The sequence below is a fragment of the Silurus aristotelis genome (genome assembly GCF_946808225.1).
Source record: "Silurus aristotelis genome assembly, chromosome: 5".
NCBI classification, from domain to species: domain Eukaryota; kingdom Metazoa; phylum Chordata; class Actinopteri; order Siluriformes; family Siluridae; genus Silurus; species Silurus aristotelis.
Window position 1 is genome coordinate 20,253,199 of NC_139578.1, and position 23,871 is coordinate 20,277,069.

General features: G+C 37.5%; 1 protein-coding gene across 1 annotated transcript in view; it reads right to left on the reverse strand.

Moving 5' to 3' along the window:
• adam19a (ADAM metallopeptidase domain 19a) overlaps positions 1-23,871 on the reverse strand; it is an 80,853-nt gene that overhangs the window by 8,648 nt on the left and 48,334 nt on the right. Inside the window, exons 6-19 of the mRNA XM_083541262.1 lie at positions 23,061-23,244; positions 16,354-16,419; positions 15,670-15,741; positions 14,686-14,852; positions 13,911-13,995; positions 11,875-12,017; positions 11,543-11,720; positions 9,834-9,923; positions 9,378-9,573; positions 4,969-5,077; positions 4,493-4,697; positions 2,870-2,947; positions 1,264-1,372; positions 709-853 (exon numbers count right to left, since the gene is read on the reverse strand). Coding sequence (XP_083397388.1) covers positions 709-853; positions 1,264-1,372; positions 2,870-2,947; positions 4,493-4,697; positions 4,969-5,077; positions 9,378-9,573; positions 9,834-9,923; positions 11,543-11,720; positions 11,875-12,017; positions 13,911-13,995; positions 14,686-14,852; positions 15,670-15,741; positions 16,354-16,419; positions 23,061-23,244 — 1,827 coding nt within the window. The remainder of the gene's footprint in view (positions 1-708; positions 854-1,263; positions 1,373-2,869; positions 2,948-4,492; positions 4,698-4,968; positions 5,078-9,377; positions 9,574-9,833; positions 9,924-11,542; positions 11,721-11,874; positions 12,018-13,910; positions 13,996-14,685; positions 14,853-15,669; positions 15,742-16,353; positions 16,420-23,060; positions 23,245-23,871) is intronic.

Below are 23,871 nucleotides of genomic sequence, written 5' to 3' on the forward strand. Positions count from 1 at the left end.
TATGATGCACAATTATGCTTGAAATGGGTTAATCACATCAGCTAGTCATTATGTATTTATTGAAACCATAACCCTTTTTAAAATTTTACAATGTTGAGGATAGACCTGCCACAGTCACAAACTTCAACACCTTGACAGCTTTCATTATTAGTGCATTTTCAAACTGGTGCAAAGATGCACTAAAACCCTGTGTGTAAAAGTTGTAAGAAAACCACCTACATAATTTGTGGTGTTTTAACTAAACATATGGGCAAAACACACCTTGACTATAGGAATGCAATCGTTCATGAAATATTTATTTTGTACTGAACAGATAAACTGTTCTTATCAGATACTTATACAGATATAAAAGGAGGTGCACTAGTTTTTTTTAGAAAGCATGCCAGAAATTTAGTTTGCATCCAACTGGGGTACCACAGGACGCAACACAATGCTTTTTCCTACATTAAATATACAGATCGAGATTGGACATAGTTCAGAAATGCTTTAGAAGTTTTCAAAAGATTTCATTATGTCACATCCCAATAAAGACATATGTAATGCTAATTGCATATACTAATACAAAGCATCTGTGCAACTGCTACAGAAGTAAATCAAAGCATCCAGCATCATTTTATTACTCTTACATTTTCAGGATGTATTTTTCAATTGCTGAACCTTTTTTCCTTCTCTATACAAGCATTTTTTATTGCACTGCTGATAGCATACCTGTTGTTAGCCTTGCTCTTCTCCCTCTGTGAGAGCCATTTGTGGTAATAGGAGGTCTTGATTTTGATGCAGAAAAAGGCGATGAGAACAGCAGGGAGCAGCACCAGAAAAGCAAAGAGCAGACCGACAACTAGCCCCACCTGGCCTAAGTGCGCACAGCAAATACACAAAATTTGCCGTCAGACATTAAAATACCACTTGCACTGAAAAGTGCAGAGCTATAAAGATAAAAAATAATAGAGTGGAGGAAAGCGCTAGATAGAGCTACAAAATACTGAATTATAGATTACTGAGAGATTTTCTTCATTATATATGAACTGAGCCTGGGTCACAATCAAACTGAGATGGTCATGACGAGAAAACTAAAAGGATAGAGATCAATAAAGGTGGTGCCATTTTGATAAAAGGTGAATGTGTGGGTGTGCATGTGTGTGTATGTGTGAGCTACGATCATCAAACCGGCCAAAGGTAGTTGACAAAGAAAGACAAAATACACTTCATGTTTTTGAGAGAAAAGAAGGTGTAGCTGGAGGAAGGGAGTGAAGATGAGCTCACTGTCATACTGCACCGGTCCACTGTCCACGCTGCCTCCCAGCCCTGGTTTATCACAATAGGGTGGTGCCCAGCCTCGATTACAGTGGCAGTTACTGTTGCTGTTACACACCTGCATACAAAACAGCACCTTACACTAAAGAAGGACAAATAGTAATCTCCTGCTTTCACTTATGGCTTAATTTAATTCAATTTCATTTGTGCTGCCCAATAATGCTCAATTTTATTTTATTTTATTCGTGTTCATTGTCACAAAGAAGAGTAACCAGATCTTGAATGTGCATGTGTGACAAGGAAAAACAATTACTGAGAAGACATGAGGAAGAAACCAAAAAAGAAATTAGAAACAAAAAGAAACGTGCTCTCCTGGTGTTTCATGTATACTACTGTATGTTCTCAGAACAGTCAGACACACATTAACAACATCGCTTTCTCCAGCTTTATATTCAAAATGTTTTTTTCAAACTGTTGCTTGCTTGAACAAGTGACAATTGTAGAAAAAAGAGAGATAGGCAAGCACCCTTAAATAAGTGATGTGGTTCTATTAACTGTTTTCTGCTCAATCTCTAAACTTAGACAATAGCTCATTCAGGGACTGGAAATGTTTACAGGTGCTACATTTAGAAAACCTTCTTAGTACTTGCATATAAAACTCATTTTTTGATAGTATGAACCCAGTACAGGTATAAAACTAAAAAGCAGATGAATACATTTCTGATGAGCTAGTTCACCTCAAGCTAGCTGATGGTAGATTATGGGGTGGTTCCCACATCGTATATGTTTTTTTCATCTTTTATCATCTTTAGATGTTCCTAAGCCATTTGTATTGCTTCAGGATAATTCTTTAAAACAATGTATTAGTCCACACAGAACATTCCAATGGTTAAAGTGACTTTTAATGCCAGATAACTGCAAATATATTTCGAGGTATGCACCGAAATTGATTTTCCCTCTGCTCTAATTGTAATGTTTATTATGCAAACACTATTTCATGCTCAATATAATACTAATATCTGGAGAAAAGAAGGAGAAAAAGGCTTGCAGTACTGCAATAACGTTTATTTTTGCTCGTGAACCTCACACACCTCTAAGCCCCGGGATCAATGCTGAATCAACTGATAGTGCAAAAGAATAATAGGAAAGGGCTTTCTGAGTCACTAATCCACCTTCCAAGCATTTTCTTGTTTGGCTGCCCTTTCAAAACCTGACAGAGTAAACAAGTGATAAATAAAGAAATGGGAGAATGGAAATAAAGGGGGAGAAAGAGAGAAAAAGGCAAAAGGATTAAAGAAGATGGAGGTTGGTGTCTGTGCTGCTTGGGGGCTGTTTACGACTATTTGCACAAAACAAACAAATAAACTGCACCAGATTAATTTAAGAAAATGTTCCTTTTAAGAGTGCCAGTGGGGGCAGAAATGTGAGTGACCCTGGGGTGGTATTAAAGGATTTAGAGGTGTGAAATTCAGCCTGGCTCAGGGTTAAGGAGAGTTTAGATAGGATGAATACTAATGTTTATGGTCATGGTTTGAGGGAGTAAAGTCCCATTTATTTTAGACTGGGAACATAAAAGCAGTGACAAGCTACAAAAACGATTCTTTTTATTTCTTACCCCATGACCATTGCAGCGGACAATGCAGGCTTCCAGCTCGCCAAAAGAAGCATTTTGACACTTACGGTCCTTGCACACCTGAAGTAGTAAAACAAAAAGGTTATAATAGTAATTACACTAATTACAGCTTCAACATGGAAACAAGTGTCACATTCAATTTATACCAAACAGAATAAACTGAGAGAATGAGAGAATGCATCACCTGACAAAAATAAGTATAAATGCTTAATAAATGACAAGGTCAGTTTGTGATACGATGTCAGAAATAGTCCTACTCCTTTTTCTACCTGTATATAATAATCTCATCTAGATTAATGTGAAATCTCATATCTGCTGTCAAGTGAAAGCCGAGAGAATTAAACCTTTAATTTTCAGTATAGAATCAAAAAATTTTAAATATGGAATTGGTGCAAAAAGTGCATTTTATATTCCGAAGGTAAATGTTTCCGTAAACCACCATGTCCAGAATTGTTTTATTCCTTTTATACACAGCAATTTATAAATGATTATTATAATAAGATAATTCTGACACATAAAGTACATTCTAAACACTTTACATATTGTCAAATTGTCAAATGTCTGCAGCTTGTCTTTTTACTGAGAAGCCTTAAACTTGACTTTCCTGTGGTGGAAATCTTGACTGTTACATAACGCCACTCGAGTTGACGTCTCATAAACAGTAAATAAATATCTTCAACATAAAAAAAAACGTTTTCGATTTGTTTGAAAAATTTGTTTTTAGAAAACAATTATATAAAGTATTCGAACAAGTGCATCAATATTTACCTCGCAATGGCACTACTGTCAAAGCTGCTGTTAAAGAAATATTGAATTTAACTCTTCTGTCCATTTAAAACAGAGAATTCAACAGTTCTGTGGGTTAAAGTGAGTAAAAAAGTATGAGAATTTCTTTGTGTGTGTGTGTGTGTGTGTGTGTGTGTGTGTGTGTGTGTGTGTGTGTGTGTGTGTGTGTGTGTGTGTGAGGGAAAGATGTTTGTAATAAATGATTTGATGCTGTAAGTCACGAATTTTAACAGGGTGATCAGTTTGATGAGGTGACCGACTTTACAGCATGATAATGTTTCTGTTAACTTTAATAAGAATAATCACCCGTCTTCATAATTCACATCTGCCTCATATCCATTTTTCGTGTCATTACATAGAACAGACTATAACCTTTCTAATGTCTCTGAAATCATTTCTGCCAGCTCCAGATATCATGAGTTATGTGAGCTCCTCAATTACAAGTGACATTAAATGTTTAGTATGCACAGTTAGCAGTGCTTTGGAGTGTGTCAAATGGGTCAGATGATGACTAGGCATTCAATTATTTGGTTAAGCCAAAATGCATAAACAGGAGGATCTGAAGGAGCTGCAATCGGTAATTCGGCACTTATTTAAAATTTAAGCACATTTTAAGCACGAGCATTTTTAAGATTTGTATTAATAAGTCCTCCATATGGATCCAGAGTGCTGTATATTAGACTTCTTATTAAACTCAGCATGACTTTTTTTTTGATAAAATGAACACGAGCATGAAAGACATATGTTTGATCCAAGATTTCAGTACTATTGATGCTCCTACTTCTCCTGACTTGACTAATGTGGGTGTTATCTGCTTGCCTTGCCCTCTCCACATTTGGTGCCAGTCATGACGAGGCCCGGATCAGGAAGGTCCCCCTGTCCATCCTGAGTGCTGTACACATATGTGCCACGACATTTCACCTCGATGCCATCTGTGCGGATAGTGGTGTCGATGGAGACGGCGTTAGTGCCCTTCGGCTTTTTGGCAGCACTGTGGCACTGGATCTTCCCGCATTTGGCATCACTGTGGGAGACAAGGTTAAGAGTTTCATGAATTGTTGTTTTTCAGAAATTGAATTCAGACTGCTCCTAATTGTTTCATTACGTCAGCACCCAAACTGCAGCAGATTATTCTGACTACCAGACAGTGACTTGTTTAGTTTTTCAATGCAGAACGGATTACTGAGCCTCCCCCCCCCGTTATCTTAATGAAAGCAAGTTTAAAATAGTTACAAATGAAGGGAATGAGAAAAGAAATATTCACCAGCCTCTTTCATTCAGGTTATTCTCCTTACCTTTTTTCACACTTGACGTAATTGCCATGCCCGTCCTTGCCGCAGTTTCCGAAAGCGTTTCCTGCTGCGTTGACGTCCTGGAAACATGCGTCATGTGCAGGTCGTGCACCTGAACAAATCACATTCAGTTGTCTCATTATCATCTGTCATGTTATTAATTCGAAAATAAACCCACTTTGGAAATATTGGATACACACAGAAAATAATGCAGGACTGAAAGAACTCATTTGATAATTCTTTCTAATTTCACTACAAAAGCAAACGATCATCATTAATAATACATGTATCAATATGGCAATAACTGTTATGAGCTGTGCACACATAGCAGGCAATGTGTGGTGAACACAGATTGCGAATCTGCTCTGATCTCTGGCTTGATGTCAGCCTAGAGGTTTGACTGGACTGAAGCCCACAGACAGCTGGAGAGGAGTTCTGCCACCAGCAAATTCAACCAGTGTTTGATCAGCGAGGCTGAAAAAAAAAAAAAAAGCCTTGCAACTGCTCAATTAAGGGAGCAAATTAGAACAAATTGGTGCTTCTCAAGAGGATTTTTGAAGAAGGCTCTGAATTAGGGTTCTTGTTTCACCCTCTTTTTTACAAATGAATTCAGAATAGCTGATAGAAATGACATCAAACCTCAGGTCAAAGTTCAAATTTGAAAAGAATACAAATGAATAAAATGTCTGTTAATTTATTCTTGTAAAAAAATAAAGAAAAAACATACAGTATCTCACAAAAGTAAGTACACCCCTAACATTTCAGCCACTATTTTATTATATGTTCTCAATAGACAATACAATAGAACTTAAATGTGCAGCTTGTATAGCAGTACAGATTTACTGTCCTCTAAAAAAACTCAACATACAGACAATATTGTCAAAATAACGGGTAAAAAAAAGTACATCCTAAGTGAACATTGTGCCATTGTTATCTAGCGTTGCCTTAATACTCCTGGGAATGAATTTCACCAGAGCGGCACAGGTTGCTGCTGGGATCCTCTTCCATTTTTCCATAATGACATCACGGAGCTGCTGGACAGAGGTGGCAAAAGTACACACATCCTTTACTTAAGTAGAAGTACAGATACTCATGTTTTAAAATACTCGGGTAAAAGTTGAAGTACTGATTAAACTTTTTTACTCAAGTGAAAGTAAAGAAGTCTTGGCTCTGACATGTACTTAAGTAAAAAGTAGTTTGTGTCGCCATTATGAGGGAAAAACCCACAAAACTCCACCTAGAGGGTAAATTGTGTAAAAAATGGCGGATTTTCTGTTTGATTTGAGACTTGGCGCATAAATAAAACAAAAGTTTACTGATTAAAAATATTTTTATCTGGAGTTTAATAATTTATTTTACATCTAAGTAAAGAAAGGACGTCGTAGATAAATGTATTTTTTTCCGCAGGTTTTAATTTCGCCTCTTTTATATTTAGAAAATTTTTTATGTATTTAAATTTTTTTAATTAAAATGGTAAAAACAGAAATGCTGAATTGATGGCGCGTTAATAACATTTAGTGCCGTTTACAATAATTTGAATTTTGACAGCCAAATATATATATATATTAATACAAAACAAATTAAAAATGTTGTTACCTAATGAATGTATCCAGGCTGAAGATCCACATATAGAACACAAGCAGAGAAAAGATGATGATGATCATGAATGTGTCTGTTCTCAGTCATGTTTACATCACTGACTCCCTCTGTCTCATCCACATTAACCCCAAACTTCTTACTGCCTCCTGCCTGCTGATTCTAAACTTCGTAAACTAGTCTACATCTGTGGTGAGTGAGGGTCAGGACTTTATACACCAGCGGATTGAAAAAGACGCGTAGTAACAGGAAATCAGTTGTTCGGCTGAAATCGGCACGCAGTGAAAAAAAAAATAATAATATTTCACCAAATCAATGGATTAAAACTAAAGTAATGAGCCGGTTTTGAAAATGTAAGAAGTAAAAAGTACAGATATTTGTGTAAAAATGTAATGAGTAAAAGTAAAAAGTTGTCTAAAAAATAAATAGTGGAGTAAAGTACTGATACCAGAAAAATCTACTTAAGTACAGTAACGAAGTATTTGTACTCCGTTACTTCCCTCCTCTGCTGCTGGATGTTAGATACCTAGCGCTTCTCCACCTTCCGCCTTGAGGATGCCCCACAGTTGCTCAATAAGGTTCAGGTCTCGAGACATACTTAGCCACTCCTTCACCTTCAGCCTCCTAGGCAGGACAGTTGTGTGTTTGTGGTCATTGGAAAACTGATTTTAAGCATAGTTTCTGCTTCAGAATGTCACAGGAAATTATGGAATCGATGTTTCCCTCAATAAACCACAGCTCCCCAGTACCAGCAGCACTCATGCAGCCCTAGACCATGATGCTACCACCACCATGCTTGTAGGCAAGAAACAATTTTCTTGTTACACCTCACCAGGGCATCACCACACGTGCTGGACACCATCTGAGCCAAACAAGTTTATCTTAGTCTCATCAGACCACAGGACATGGTTCCAGTAAATCATGCTCTTAGACAGAGTGTCTTCAGCAAACTGTTTGTGGGCCTTCTTGTGGGCCTTCTGAGCCAACTTCAAAAGAGGCTTCCATCTGGGACAAAGGCCATGCAAGCCGACTTGTTGCAGTGTGTGGCGAATAGTCTGAGCACTGACAAGTGGACCTTCCACTTCTACAACCTTTAAAGCAATGCTGTAGCACTCATGCTTCTGTTTTTGAAACCAGCTTCTGCACCTGACACACAGCATGAGGACTCAACTTTTTCGATGGACCTTTGCAATGCCTGTTCCCGAGTTTATCCCATCTTGGAAAACCTCTGTATGACCCTGACCACTGTACTCAGGGTGTTACTGATCTTTTTATAGCCTAGGCCATCTTTGTGGAGAGCAACAATTCTGATTTTCAAATCCTCAGAGAGTTCTTTGCCATGAGGCCATGTTGAACATCCAGAGCCATGTTAAACACCCAGTAGTCAGTATGAGAGAATTGTTCTCAAAGCACCAAATTTTAACTGCTTCATTACAAGACACACAAATTTGTATGGTTTTGACAAGCAGATAGAAATATGATGTATATGACGTGGCTTTGCATAGTTACACGACATACAGTTGCTATCATTTAGGGCAGGGTTCACCAACATGGTGCCCGCAAGAACCACATGAGTCGCCCGTGGGCCTTTTCTTAAAATAGCTCACCATAGCGCCACTTACCAGTGAGCTGCATCATATATTTTTTGTTGCTATTCTTTTTTAAATCACACTTGCATTGGTGTGAATTTGAAAATGACTAGATATAGAATATAGATGACTAGATATAGATGAATATCATTAATTATTAATAATAACATATAATTAAAAGTAATTTGAGCAAATTTGTTATTTCAGAAGTGTGTATCAAACTGGTAGCCCTTCAGATTAATCGGTACCCAAGAAGTAGCTCTTAGTTTCAAAAAGGTTGGTGACCCCTGATTTGAGGTGTACTCACTTTTGTTGCCAGGTATTTAGACAATATCGGCTGTTGGTTGAGTTCTTTTCACAGGACAATCTGTAAATCTGTACTGCTATACAAGCTGCATATTGACTAAAATATATCCAAGTTGTATTTCTATTGTACCTTAAGAAGATAAACCTGTTTTTTTCTTAGATCAATAAAATATATACTTTTACTATGAAGATATCGCGCACACGCACGCACGCGCGCACACACACACACACACACACACACACACACACACACACACACACACACACACACACACACACACACAATCACTCTGTATCTTAAAAAATTGTCAAATGCTTTCTCACCTTTTAAAAGCTTTCTTTAAATGATTCATGGAATTGAATCATTAATTAAAACCAAGTCAGACCACCAAAAACCCTCAATCATCTTCATTCTAAGTATATAATTACAAATATTTAAAAGAAAAATGCATTCCTCTGCCCCCCCACACACACATACATAAATGTTAGGGCTAATTATGTGCTCTTACTTAAATTCCTACATCTTCATTTCTAACCAGGGTGTAACAAGGCTAAAGCGTTTATCGTCTGATATTAGCTGATATCGCTGTATTGAATAAAACATTAAACAATGTACATTTATAAGCATTGAAATCCGTATTAGTATCAATCAATTTAATGTCTCATAGTATTTAAAACGATTATTTATTTTAAGCCAAGGCGATGTGTAAGGAAAGTAAATCCTTTACCAAGTACATGATTCTATAGTCAATAATTACGTTTCAGTATTGTCAATATTGAAATATCTGGTATGTGTAATGCATGCACCGTGAGCAGCGCTGTAAAGAGTGCGTGTCTATTCTTTTCTATGGCTTGATGCAACGTGAGCTTGGAGGATTGACAGGACCGAAAATCTATATTGCATGATGTGTGTATTCTCACCGTAGCCCCATAGCTGCAGGCACTGTTGCTCGTGAGTGAGGCACATGCCGTTATAGCAGTAGGCGTGGCTGTACTGGCACAAGGATCCATCCAGGAGGTACACGTTAGAGGGGCAGTATGGTGAGCCACCGGTGCAGTACTCTGGAAGGTCGCACGAGCCTGCTGCACTTCGGCACATCGTACCTGCCTGCTTCAGCTAAAAGTGTACAGAAAGCGAGCTCACATGGGTGTTCACTTATGCACATTTTCTTGTATTGTACGTTTAGATGCGGACGGGAATATAGACAGGACTGAGAAATCAAGAGAAGATTCCAAGGGTCAGAAGAGAGAAAGAAAAAAAAGGTATAAAGAGAGAGACAGGAAGACTAAAGAGTGATTAATTGGATGTGGAATAAAAGAAGTGAGACAGCAATAGGAAAAGAAAGAAAGAAACAAAGTATGGGTACAGTCAGAGACCTTGCAGCCTTCACAGCAAACACCGTGGGCACACTGTGCGTTCTGCCTCAGAGTGCAGTTACTGGCATGGCAGCAGTCATTTGTACATTCCTGTAGGAGGTTTAAAACACACACACACACACACACACACACACACACACACACACACACACACACACACACACACACACACACACACACACACACACACACACAGACGTAAGCCACCTCTGTTCTTTTGCTGCTGAAGCACATCACTGTGTGACCCTGTACCCACACACTCAGTCACTTAGCACAAGTCAAGTTATTCACAGTGACCTCAAGACCACATACAAACATTCATATCACCGACACATCAGTCGTGGGTAGCAAACAGTGTATTTTTTAATCGCTGTGACAAAGTAAAAAAAATATATATAGTCAGAGATGATGCATGTCACTGTAGTGATGCTGAAGCAGAATGGGTACTTGCAGACTGGTGACTTTTACATCCCAAAACACACACCCGCACAAAAAAGGCACACACAAATATAAAACAACAGAGGTGTTGGGCAAAGTTAGCACAAGTGGCAATTTTTTTCCACAAATACAAAGGAGCAGGTGGTGAGAGACGAAGCTTGAACAAGTATAATTAACACACCCACAACAATGCATAGCAAGACCAGCACTGGCAAATCTGTCTAGAGCTGGCGTGTAGAACAGCCAGATAAGTGTGGTGTGTTGAAAGGTTGCATTTGGGTAGCTCTAACAATATGCCCATTCATTTCCCTCTAACACAGGCTGCAGGTAGCATGCAGGACGGCAATGCTAACAATAATAAATGAATATGCTTTTAGCATAATGCACAGTGTGGACAGTGAAGTGTATAGCAGACCTAAAAAAGTCCAGGTGCTTATGTATAATTAGGAATGGTTACCCGAGTCTACCTACACCAGATGGTAAACCATCCATCCATAATATGAGCCCTGACAACCTGCCAATTGCAGATTTGCAGGAAGGTGAAATTTTTCCTTTCCCCTCCACATCTCTGTCACTCATTGTGTTCCATTTTTTCCTGACTTACATTTTGAGTAAGTGCATGTCGCTTTACCATCTGCTCTCATCGTTTAAAGAGAAAAAAAACCCCAAAAGTCATGAACTGTTTATAAATAAATAAGAGTTGCAATCAATTCAGAAATGTATATTTCTTCATCTCTCTTTATGTAATTGATATTGTAATTGTATTTGTACAGAATTACACAAAATGTCACGATTAACAAGCATAGAACTATTTAACGTTTTCCCAAATATCTAGATAGATAGATAGATAGATAGATAGATAGATAGATAGATAGATAGATAGATAGATAGATAGATAGATAGATAGATAGATAGATAGATAGATAGATAGATAGATAAAACTTTATAGTCAGATAAACAGCAACAAAATGCAGTTTAGCATCTACCAGATGTGCAAATTGTAGCATTGTGCAAATAAACAAAGTAAAATGTTAATTTGATTTTCTATATTATAAACATGCTTTGACATTTTGTGTCCATTTTTATCTATTTTGTAAGTTACCAAATCTCCTTGTAACATTAAGTATATCGTGAGGACATTTGTCTAGTCCCCATGAATTTTTAAAAAGTTTTTTAGGTTGTAAGATCGAGGTTAAGATTAAGAATTGGTGTAGACCTGCACTGATTCTGAACTAATAGTCATGTATGACAAGTTTGCATGTTGCACTAACCTCAGGTTCTCCGCAGTCACATTCTTCCCCATCTTCTACGAAGCCGTTCCCACACCTCTTCCCACCCACCAGGTCCTTCATATTTGGCATGTTAAACAGGCACATTCCACCTCCTTTCTGGAAGTAGTTATCCAGATCCTTCTTGCTACAGCGGCTGAAGACTTTAGGAAATGGATGCCTGTTGGGCAGGTAAATTGTCACTGTAATTGCAGGAGGTTGGATAAAGAAACATAGATGGAACAAATTCAGGCAAAGCTCCCTAAGCCAGTTTTGTTTTTTCCATATGGAAACATTACAAGCTGGCCAGCATGGATTAGCCGGAAGGCTCTTACCCCGTAGCTGCTGCCATAACGCAGCCTCCCTGATCAGCCGTGGCTTCCACACAGCAACCTTCATGGTCATGGCTCATGCCAAAGTTATGGCCAATCTCATGAGCCATGGTGGCAGCTGCCCCAATGGGCAGATCTGAATGATCCTGCAGGAATCATAACACTTGTGGTTAGGAAGCTTCTGCATTTCTGCAAAAGTTACAAATTCTCTCTCAGGAGGTATTTAGGTTTTAATGTGTGGTCTGGCAAAATTATTCCATGTGTGAATCAATTTTCTAATCAGTCTGAACAAAACAGGTATTTGGACCATTAGGTATTTCTACATCAATCATAAGCTATTAGCAGTCGCATAGGATGGGGCACACGCTCAGGGACCGCCAGCCACTTGGAATACGCTGTCAATGGTGATTAGGTTTGTGGAGACTACACCATATGTCTGTGCCGTTAGAGTCCATTAGAGTTAGAAAGGCTAAGGGCTGTTTAGGATTCTGGGAATGTTAGAGCTGGGGGAAACTGAGTCCCCTGGTCAATCCTATAATCATTTTGTTTTTCATTCATTTTCTTTACCAAATATGAGAACATTTGTTTAGAACCTTCAATATTACAAAATAAGCATTATTCTGTCAATGTATGTAGCATATTAAGGCAAAAGAACAAAAGACACAATTTCCTTGACATTTAATGTTAGGGGTAAATTACGTTTCTGTATTTTGAATAGCATGTTTTCACTTTGTACATTTTTTTCCTCTCTGTAAACAACTTTATAAGACTGCTGATAAAAAAGCATGTAATGACAAAAAAAATCATATGGTATTTCTATATGTTAAAAATTTCCTTCAAAAATGAACAGACCTCAAACCTCAAGTAATAAGGCCCTCTTTGAAACATTTACTGTTTTTTTTTTTTTTTTAGCTCCATTCTTTCACAAACATTTTTAGCAATTATATCTTGTTCCCCATGTTACAGAAGCTGAAGTAAAAATTGAATCTCTCCTATTTGATTTGAGAGGAAACGGAGTGCGACGGCTTCATCATGCCTAATGCTTATAATATATATTCATTTCTGCTGAGCATACCCTCAGAGGATATAAAACAATAACAGCATATTTGTTCTTACAGATTAAAAAAAAAGTGCATTTGCAAAATTTGTCGGTTTGATTGTTTTCTTAGTCAGTACATGACGCCTTCATCTGAATAAACATACGGGAGGAACTGGATTATATCTGGGGAAATAAAGTGTTAGACTGTTAGAAATTATTCAGATTTGTACTTGCATTAAGACTCACTTTGTATCATGGCAGTGCTCTTTCTCTCTCTCTCTCTCTCTCTCTCTCTCTCTCTCTCTCTCTCTCTCTTAACAGTGAAATGATGATGATATTGTATCATTGATTTTATGTATAACAGCAATTCCAGTTTTGTAAGAGAACAAAGATTAATTGTTATGTGCAGCTGTAATATACATGCCCTGCCATTATAAGGCAGACCTTTAGACACCATTAAAACTCATACTGTAGTTATCTGACTTAATAGAGGGCACAGATAAGGCTTTAAATCACATCACGTATGTACCGGCCTTGAAAAACCCCTTTGCACATAGCACACATAAAAAACAAATGTTTACAATATACAGTACAGAGCTCTTACACTCAACCCTGCTACAGGAAGCATCTAATATTTACAATTCCTAATAAGCAACTATAAGAAATGTAAAAAGAAATGCAAAAGTGATCTAAAATAATAGAAATCTGTTCACTTTTTGAGAAAATATTGAACCCATCACAATACGTTAGTATTCCTCACAGCTCTTGTCTGTCACCAAGCAAGCTAATAGAGCCTATTAGAGCCTAATCAGCTGTGAGAGTGATATTGATCTTTTAATCAGAACCCATTGTGGATCAGAACCACACATCCATGTTCACACACACACACACACACACACACACACACACACACACACACACACACACACACACACAGGATTAGAATTGTACAGTGGTACTGTCACAAAAAAAAAACCCAAAAGTCCATTTGCTATCTTACCACATTGATGCCACCAGAATTCTCATGACTGCACATGCCTTCAAGGGGAGCCATGCCAATAGTGGTGCCCTTGAATATCACCCCCCTTCCAGGGAAGAAGAAAAGATACATCAATACGCATTAATGGCATAATTTTATGGTCATCAGTGAGTGAAGGAAACAGTGGTGACCTGATATGAAGATTTTGTTTGCAAGGGAGCAAAAGCAAAAGAGCTACTAATCAATAATGATGCAAGAAAACAGAGAATCGAAAAAGCAGGGTTGTGTATAGACGGACGTAAGCATGAATGTCAATTTTTCAGTAAATTAAATGAAAATCCAATAAGCATGAATTGCTTATCGGCGTTTAGAATCAATATGTGATGTTGAACTGTGAAACGTTTAATAAATGATTAAATACTGTGTTGACTTATTCTTTTGGTTGTTTCCCTTCATTGACAGATATTCCTCTATGGCTGATATATATTCATGGTTTTGCCAATCAGCTACTCGCTGATAGTGATGCCAGTGGGAAATATTCCCTTAATAGAGCAAAGCAGCAGCATTTTATCCCTCTAGTCGGGACTCCTCATGTACGCTAAATCAGATCAATTTCCAGACACTAAATATTGCTTAAAATTGGTAAGATAGTAAGTAAAGTGTATCTTGATATGATACGCAATTCATATAGGTTAGCAACATTTAACATTGGTTTAATAGACACATCCAATAGTTCATACATGAATATATGACAAGTTCTGTACTGATATAGATCCTTTAAATGCTCGTGACTAACGTGAGAAGTTGTGCGTTGTCGTGTTTCTTGCGGGACTTGAGCTTCTGTCTCCACTGCAGAAAAGACCAAAGTGTAGCGTTGGGTTCTTCATTGATAATGCACTGATCACGGTCTGTCCACACCTCTAGACCAATCAGAGGCACCCGGATATTCAGAGCTCTGTAAAACTGACCAATCGCAACACAACATGTAGTCAGAGACGGGAAAAACAATCAGAAAATCCTTTTTTTAAATACTTGAAGATCCTAAATAATAATTTTATGAAATTAAATAAAAGTGTTTTAAATGTAAACTCAGCCAGCAGCGCTAGCAGTGCTGCATTTAATACAAAATGATTAATTGTAACTTATCAATGTGAGTAAAGTACATTTTACATAAATTTAAATAATTTCTTCATATTTGTTATTTGTTATTTCTTAATATTTGTTTCAAACCTGATGATTCAGGCTAGATTAAATTTATGGGTGTGTCGCCTTCTGTGAACACATTTTTCCACAGAAGGGATGAATTGCAAGGAAAATATTTCCTTTTATACACTGGAATTAGCATCACAAATATGCTTTAATTTAAACGTTGACCATATAATGCATAGAGTCTTAAATATTGTATTTTTTAAATATTTTTTTAAGCATTGTTTGTGAATTCTTTATCATTCCTAATTATTATTTTATGTTATATTACCAATTATAAATAAAAAAAATACATTAAAAAAATAAACAAAATGTGAATGTGGCCTCAGAGTTTTGTGCATCCTGATTGAGGTTTTTGTTACATTACACGCTACTAATTAATCAGTACTAATAAATGAAATACTAGTTTTTGATATAATGCAGAATGGAGTAGAATCCACCCTGGACTGCACATGTTCTTCTGCCGTCATTGTACATTTTGTACAATCTGCTGTAATTGCACATTGCACTCAATGAGCCAGTGACAGAAAAACAGAGAAATCATTCAATTAAACAAATAATGAGGATCAAATACCTTATCAACGTAATTGGCAATTTCCATTATTCTTCGTTTCGTTTTTTCAAGGTCCTTGTTCTGCTTTCTGTACTATTGAATATTAAAAAGATATAGTTAACAATAAACAAAAATACACAAACAGAGCAAAGTTACATTAATACTACTTAAATACATGATAAAGTACATGATATAATAAAACGATGAAGAGATACTGTTGTAAAACCTGCTGTCATTTATACAAGTGGAAACACCAGTGTATAAGGAGCAATGCTTTAAATCTGATGATGCTGAAAAATGTGTGCTTTATTTAAATCAGTCAATGGAATGTTGTAGTGAACTTTTTTCCAAATGCTCTGTAGGTATTTAATACAAATATTAGCATAAAGCATGATTATTCAAAAACACTCAGTCGATCTGGGTCCGGGGATAAAGTTTTGACATGTTCACTTGTTTCCAGTTATTTTGACAAGAATGGCTGTATGTTGAGTTATTTAAAGTCAATTAAACCTCACTTACTTGTTTGGTGTATAAAAGCCTAAACCCTTAAATCTAAACCCCTACTAATATCACATTTAAAATGTGTGCTTACTTTGTCCGCAAAGTTATATGTTGCTGAACTCTTGGTATGAAATCTGCATAGCATTTTCTATTGTGTAAGCTTTAATTACTGTAGCTGTGGGTGCAGAGGGATCAGGGGCTTACCAGTGTGTTGTCAGCGACTATATAAAGCTCCATGTACTTGGTTGTGCCCCAGGCATTTCGTTTCACCTGCAAGAAGTAAGAGGACTCAAGGTTAAAACAATTTCTGCAGCTACTTCTTTTACTTGAAAACATCCGCCTTGTCCTATAATGTGATTTTAAAATGCATTATTATGTTCATTAAACATATTAAAGATAAAAAAAAAGTCAATGGGTTTATGTAGAGACCAGCATGTGGCTGTATTTAATTACCACATTTGGGTACAAAGCACATATCGCCTGCAGCAAGAGAGAATGTTTAAATTTCAAAAGCGAGGATATTAAAATTTTCACAGCACCCATGGACATCATATTATCCTTCTGCATGCTCTGACCCAATAATCCATCTAACTTCAATGAAGTGCATTTTCAATAACCTACTGTTCTTCATAAAATGCAATAATAAAAAAAAAAACTATTTTAGACTTTCATCATTTGTTTTGCTCTACTCTGTCACCTTACATGACTTAATTAATTGAGCCTACAATGACAAATGAATTTGAACTCATAGAACAACCATAGAACGATAATAATAGAAAATAGATTTATTCCACAATGAGTTGGTTTTAGTTTACCAGACCCATTGTTCTACAATGTTTTTGGTATAGTTGGTATCCTTATAATGAGTGTACTAAGTATACCAACTATTAATGAGTTATACTATTTATAAGTCTTACAGATTGGATTAAATAGGTTTCAAATGATAGTAGTCAGTCTCTTTTCCCAAATATCAAACTCCCATTGAACAAGTCTATTTGTCAAATTAAAGCTAAATACAGTGTTGCTAAAACAAGGACACGTACAGGTAATTTAGGAATAACGTCAAACTCAACAGCATGTACGAGGATTACTCCACCACCAGCAAGTGTAGATGTTCTTGTTACTAATCTTTTGCCAGAAATACACTTCAAACATAGAGAAATATTTGACAATGCTGTGACCTTAGTGGTGTTTTGAATCTGCTGGTTACTACTTCTTCAGATATTGTGCTAACAAAAATCTTCAATCTCAGAAAAACACATGAACAGACAGATCCATGAGCAGACACATGGATGAATGCTTGGTAAAAAACAGATGGCAAAAATTGTAGCTAGCCAAGAATGAGCTTTGATTTCTTTAACATAAGTAAATATGGGTAAGTAAAATCTCTGCATAACAAACAGGGAGGAAGAAACTAAAAACATTTATGCATTTGACTTTGCTGTGGCATTAATCCTGTTTGGATCAATTCCAAAATCTAATCAGTTTATTTGTTTGTTAAAAGAATTTATTGGTACAAATTTGTAAAAAAAAAAAAAATTCTTACATAAATTCACACACTCGGTTGCATTGAAATAAAAAATGTAATAGCTTTAATCGATAAATGTGGCGGCAAGTATGTGCCTAATACATTCTAATTGCTGATTAATACAAATCATATGAAAGATTTGTAATAATAATTTAAGGTGGTTCATAAAATCTTTGCTTTACACCAAAAGGGTCTCTGAATGCAAAAAAAGTCTAAGGACCACCAATTTAAGCAAAAACCCCAAACATTATATTTTTACATTGATTGTGCAAAACAGCATCTTTGAAAAAAGGGAAAAACAAGTGAAAATAAATAAAAACAAGTTCTCTTTGCAAATGCGAAATGAATTTGGCGAAACCAAAACAATGTGATTTTTATTTCCTACCCTTTGTCCGTATTTTACCTGAACACCTGCAGCAGAACTGAATGTATTTGTATGAGTGATTTTTATTTTACACTGCATGTAATTACAGATGCAATACAGGTAAATTTGGTATTTTGAAGTAAATATTACAGAATAATTGCTTCAAAAGCTAAAGCAAAAGAAAGTGTTAATTATCTAGCAATGCTCACTTTAAAAAAAAAAAAAAAAAAAAGGCTAAAAAATGAACAAAAAATCTAGTGTGAGGAGGCCTGGGGTGTAGTCAGAATTCCAATTCATCTCAAAGGTGTTTAATAAGGATGATGTCAGATTTCTATTGTCAGCCAGACAAAATCTTCCACTCCAACATGTGTACCATATCTTCATGAAGCACAGGGGCATTGTCATGCAGTTTTGGGTCGCCTAGGTCAACAGTTTTGTGGCAAAAATTTGGGGAAGAACCACATACTGCTGAAAAATTTCAGGTGTCAATACTTTTGTCCATACATTGTATATGAAGCATTTTATTCAGATTAAGCTTGTATACTAATTGAGATGTCTAGAAATACAGTAAATGCAGAAAAAACATTCTTCCAATGAAATATACTGTACAATAGTCTAAAATAACTGTTACAGAAAGATGGTCAAAAGAAAAGTAAATGCTGTCATTTTCCCTGCAGCATTCAAATAGCTGAGCTCATTGTTATTGATAACATTTGTTTTTCTCCACTAATCACTGATTCTGTCCTGCCCTCCCACAGCATCGTGGAGATAGGGCTGTTTTCACTGAGATGCCGTGAAAAGTGTCCACTCATCTCAAAGCCTCAATGAGGCAGCCGGAGCTACTTATTTAGGGCAGCGAAAAATGGAGGGAGTTTGTTAAAATACCGCTTTCATAAGAGTGGATTGAAAGATGCAATTAGCCTGATTTGCATGCCAGAGTCACTAATTCAAGCTCTGAATATTGAAGTGCATTTTGATGAATCTTCTCAAATAGGCATTGAAATTAAAACTGCTCTTATTTACAAGCAGGAGCCAGTCTGGAATGAGACTTTTGGAAATGTATCATTCACAACCAGATATCATTTATTTATTTATTTTTTTCTCATCAACATCACAGAATACCAGTGTAAAAAAATATAATCAGGGTTTTGCAAATGAGATATCGCTTTCCTGTGGTTTCACTGTGCCAACAGACCAAAGCACTGTTCATTAACTCAAAATGTCTTCATCATAATGTCATATTTGCTTTTCTCAACAGGGCATAAATGACTTTATATGATATTAAAGACTGGATTGAAAACGGGATATCAAAGCCATTTTGATTAGCTAGTAATGAAGACAAAGGCACCGGGTCCATTCGGCTTCCTTGATTATGTATAACCTTGCTTTGCTTCGTTAAAAAAAACCAAAAAAAACATCAAAAGCTTTAGCTTCCCAAACAGGAGATGGGATTAGTGTTTAAACTGCCCAAAAAGGACAAACACATAACAGATGTGAACAGATTAACTCTCACACTTATCAATAACCCCTCAGGCTCTTCATCAGTTTTAATGGTTCAATTGGGTTTAAGTGCTGTAAGTTTTTCCTGTCTATTTAAGTTCCTATAAAATGACCTGGAATGGCTGAAGTGATTTACAAAGCAGGTAGCTCAACTTCTCACTACAAACAAAATTTTCTGGTAGATGAGCAGCTCTGATTTTTAAGTAGGAACATAACCATGGCAGAACAAAGAGTATGAATTGACTGCGGTTTGGCTTGGCTGCATCTTTGACTACATTACATGGGAAGCCACTCAGCATGACAGAGAATATCAAGTTCTTACTGCGATAATGATAAAATGACTCATTGTTATGAGTATAAAGACACTGACAGATGCATTTTGTTGAGATAAGCATTTTAGGCAATTGAATGCTTAGGGGTTTTGTCCTGAAATTGCAGTTTTCCAACATATTTGCTTTCAAGACTCTTCTTATATACGTGTGTCTGTAAATACGCGCGTGTCCAGAATAAACAAAAAGATCATAAAAATGGAGCAACAAAGATCTTAGCAAGTGAATATATCTTAAATCTAGATATCCTTATTTATTTGAGCATTTGTCTTTTCTTATGTTATGCTGTGGACCTTGCGGCTGGGACCGGCTCAGAAAGTAGTGTCAGTCGAAAGATGCAATAATTCTAATATGTTATTGTTTCTATAGTAACACTGGGAATTGCCTGATGGACAATCCAAAAATATATTTAATGGATTTAAATGATGATTTGGTATTTTAGTCTCATTTGGTCAGTACCCAGCCATTAGGGTTGCACAAGCCAGTGCACTTAGTGCCGGTCCCAGGCCCGGATAAATGGGAAGGATTGCGTTAGAAAGGGCATCTAGCGTAAACCACGTGCCAAATCAAATATGCGGATCACGAATCAGAATCTCATACCGGATCGGTCAAGGCCTGGGTTACCAACGACCACCACAGGTATTGTTAGCCAACAGGGTACCGGTGGAAATTGGGCTACTGTTGGCTGAAGGAGGAGAAGGAGAGGAGGAAGACGTCTACAGAGACAGCAGGAAAAGGAGAAGTGTAGGACAGTGAAGGTTCGGGTTGGTACTTAAAATGTTGGTACTATGAGTGGTAAAGGGAAAGAGATAGCTGATATGATGGAAAGAAGAAAGGTAGATATGTTGTATGTTTAGGAGACCAAATGGAAAGGGAGTAAGACCAGGGACATAGGGGGTGGGTTTAAACTGTTCTTTGTTGATGTGGATGGAAAGAGAAATGGTGAAGAGGTGATTCTGAAAGAAGTAAATACTTATTTTAAGAAGAAGGAGGGTCATAGGGTGACCTATAAGAGTGGAGGAAGGTGCACACAGGTGGACTATGTTGTATGCAGGTGATGCAACCTGAAGGAGATTGGAGACTGTAAGGTGTTGGCAGGGGACAGTGTAGCTAGACAGCATCAGATGGTGGTCTTTAGAATGGTTTTAGAGGTGAAGAAGAAGAGAAGGAGAGTGAGGACTGAAAGAAGAAAAAATGGTGGAAACTGAAAGAGGAAGAATATAGTGTATGATTCAGGGAAGAGGTCAGACACGGGCTCGGTGGTGGTGAAGAGGTACTTAATGATTGGGCAACTACTGCAGAAGTGATTAGTGAGACAGCTAGAAAGAGAAAGAAAGACAAAGAGACGTGGTGGTGGAATAAGGAAGTGCAGGACAGCATAAGGAGAAAAAAGTTGGCAAAACAGAATTGGGATCGACAGAGAAATGAGAAAAGTAGGCAGGAGTACAAGGAGATGCGGAAGCAGGTAAAGAGGGATGTGGCGAAAGCCAAGGAAAAGGCATATGAGGAGCTGTATGAGAAGTTGGACACTAAGGAAGAAGAAAAGGATTCATACCGATTGGCCAGGCAGATGGACCGAGTTGGGAAGGATGTATTGCAAGTTAGAGCAGTAAAGGATGGAGATGGAAATGTGTTGACTAGTGAGGAGAGTGTGTTGAGAAGATGGAGGGAGTATTTTGAGCAGCTGACGAACGAGAAAAATGAGAGAGAGAGAAGGTTGGACGATGTGGAGTTGGTGAAGCAGGATGTAGATAGGATTAGTAAGGAGGAAGTGAGAGCAGCTATTAAGAGGATAAAGAGTGGAAAGTCGGTTGGACCAGATGACATACCAGTAGAAGCATGGAGATGTTTAGGAGGGATGGCATTGGACTTTTCAACAAGATTGTTCAAAAATATTCTGGACAGTGAGAGGATGCCTGAGGAATGGAGAAGGAGTGTGCTGGTACCGATCTTTAAGAATAAGGGAGATGTGCAGACCTGCAGTAACTACAGGGGAATTAAGTTGATCAGTCACACCATGAAGTTATGGGAAAGAGTAGTGAAAGCCAGGCTGAGAGAAGAGGTGACCATCTGTGAGCAACAGTATGGTTTCATGCCGAGGAAGAGCACCACAGATGCAATATTTGCTTTGAGAATGTTGATGGCGAAGTATAGAGAAGGACAGAAGGAGTTGCATTGTGTGTTTGTGGATTTAGAGAAGGCGTACGACAGAGTGCCGAGAGAGGAGTTGTGGTATTGTATGAGAAAGTCAGATGTGTCAGAGAAGTATGTGAGGGTGGTGCAGGACTTGTATGAGGACAGTGTGTTGGATAGTGTAATGGATAGTGTGTTAGAGAAGTGAAGAAAGGAGGTGGGGTGGGTAAAGAAGAGTGGAAGGAGTGATTTGTATCTGCGAGAGTGAAAGGGAAAGTTTATAGGACTGTGGTGAGACCTGCAATGTTGTATGGTTTAGAGACAGTGACACTGAGTAAAAGACAGGAGGTGGAGCTGGAGGTAGCAAAGCTGAAGATGTTGAGGTTTTCGTTGGGAGTGACAAAGATGGACAGGATTAGAAACAAGTTTATTAGAGGGACAGTGCATGTAGGACAGTTTGCAGACAAGGTGAGGGAGATGCAATTGAGATGATTTGGATGTGCAGAGGAGAGACATGGTGTATATCGGTAGGAGAATGCTGAGGATGGAGCCACCAGGAAGAAGAAAAAGAGGAAGGTCAGGGAGGAGATTTATGGATGCAGTGAGGGAAGAAATGCAGGTAGTTGGTTTGAAAGAAGCAGATGTAGAGGACAGGGGGGTATAAAGACAAACGATCCGCTGTGGCGACCCCTAATGGGAGAAGCCGAAAGAAGAAGTAGAAGAAGTCTCATTTGGTCAGAACTTTTTCAGAAAAAAAGTCAAATACTTGCAGCTTCTCAATAACATAAACTTCAACTTCAAGAAATAAAAACTACAATTTGGTATCAGAAAAAGACAAATAAAACACTTCAAGGTATGCTGCTCTTGGAGAATAATAAAATTCATAGTAGCAAGCTTAGAATATGTAACCCAATGTCCAGAAATAATCTGTAATAATATTAGATTTGATTTATAATAAGCTTAAAATATGACATTTATTCAAGACCTTGGCACTTGCTAATTTAATTGTTGCATAATAAAATACTTTTCATGAAAAAAAGTGTGTTTGCTCACTGACCCTTTGATGCAAAGGTTTAAAGAGGCCACTGAGAAGGCTTTTATGTCCAGTTTCATGACCGTGTCCACATGTGCCACCTGTAATTGGCAGGTCATCTGTGTGATAGAAGGTGTGATGGAGAATCTCCTGCCCTTCCACTGGCTCTAAGTAGTAAGTGTCACTGGAGTTCAGTACAATGAGGCCCCTGGGAAAGGAATTAAGAACAGGATGTCAAAATACAGACAGCAATCATTCACATCACAGACATCACTTTAGGTAATTTGCGTATGTATTTTTTTAAATTATCATTAAATATCATCAGAGGGCTCCTGAAGGCTCTAATGGTTCTGAGAATTTTTGCCTTGATACAAAATAACAGTAATTAAAAGTACAGTAACTAGTAGCCTTGATAGGACTGTAATTGCTGGTTGTGACACTCAATTTGGTGTTTAATTGTGGCGGATTTTGCCTCACAAAAGCCCTACCTTTACACACACACACACACACACACACACACACACACACACACACACACACACACACACACACACACACACACACACACACACACACACTCAAGCAAACACACGGTGTAATAAGGGGCAGTGTAATAAGTGAGTCTTTTGTCTGGCATCAGTGTGACTGCTTGGTGACGAGTGATGCGGCTGCACTGTAATGGTTGCTTCTCTTTTCTAATCATGGAAAAAGCCACTCATGAACCAACATGAAGTGTAGCAACAATGGGCCTCATTTGTCAAGCTGGATGAGAACTAATTTTAAATTGTTCACAGGAGCATTTACGTAAGAAACCCAAAAAAAGGTGTTCATTAAA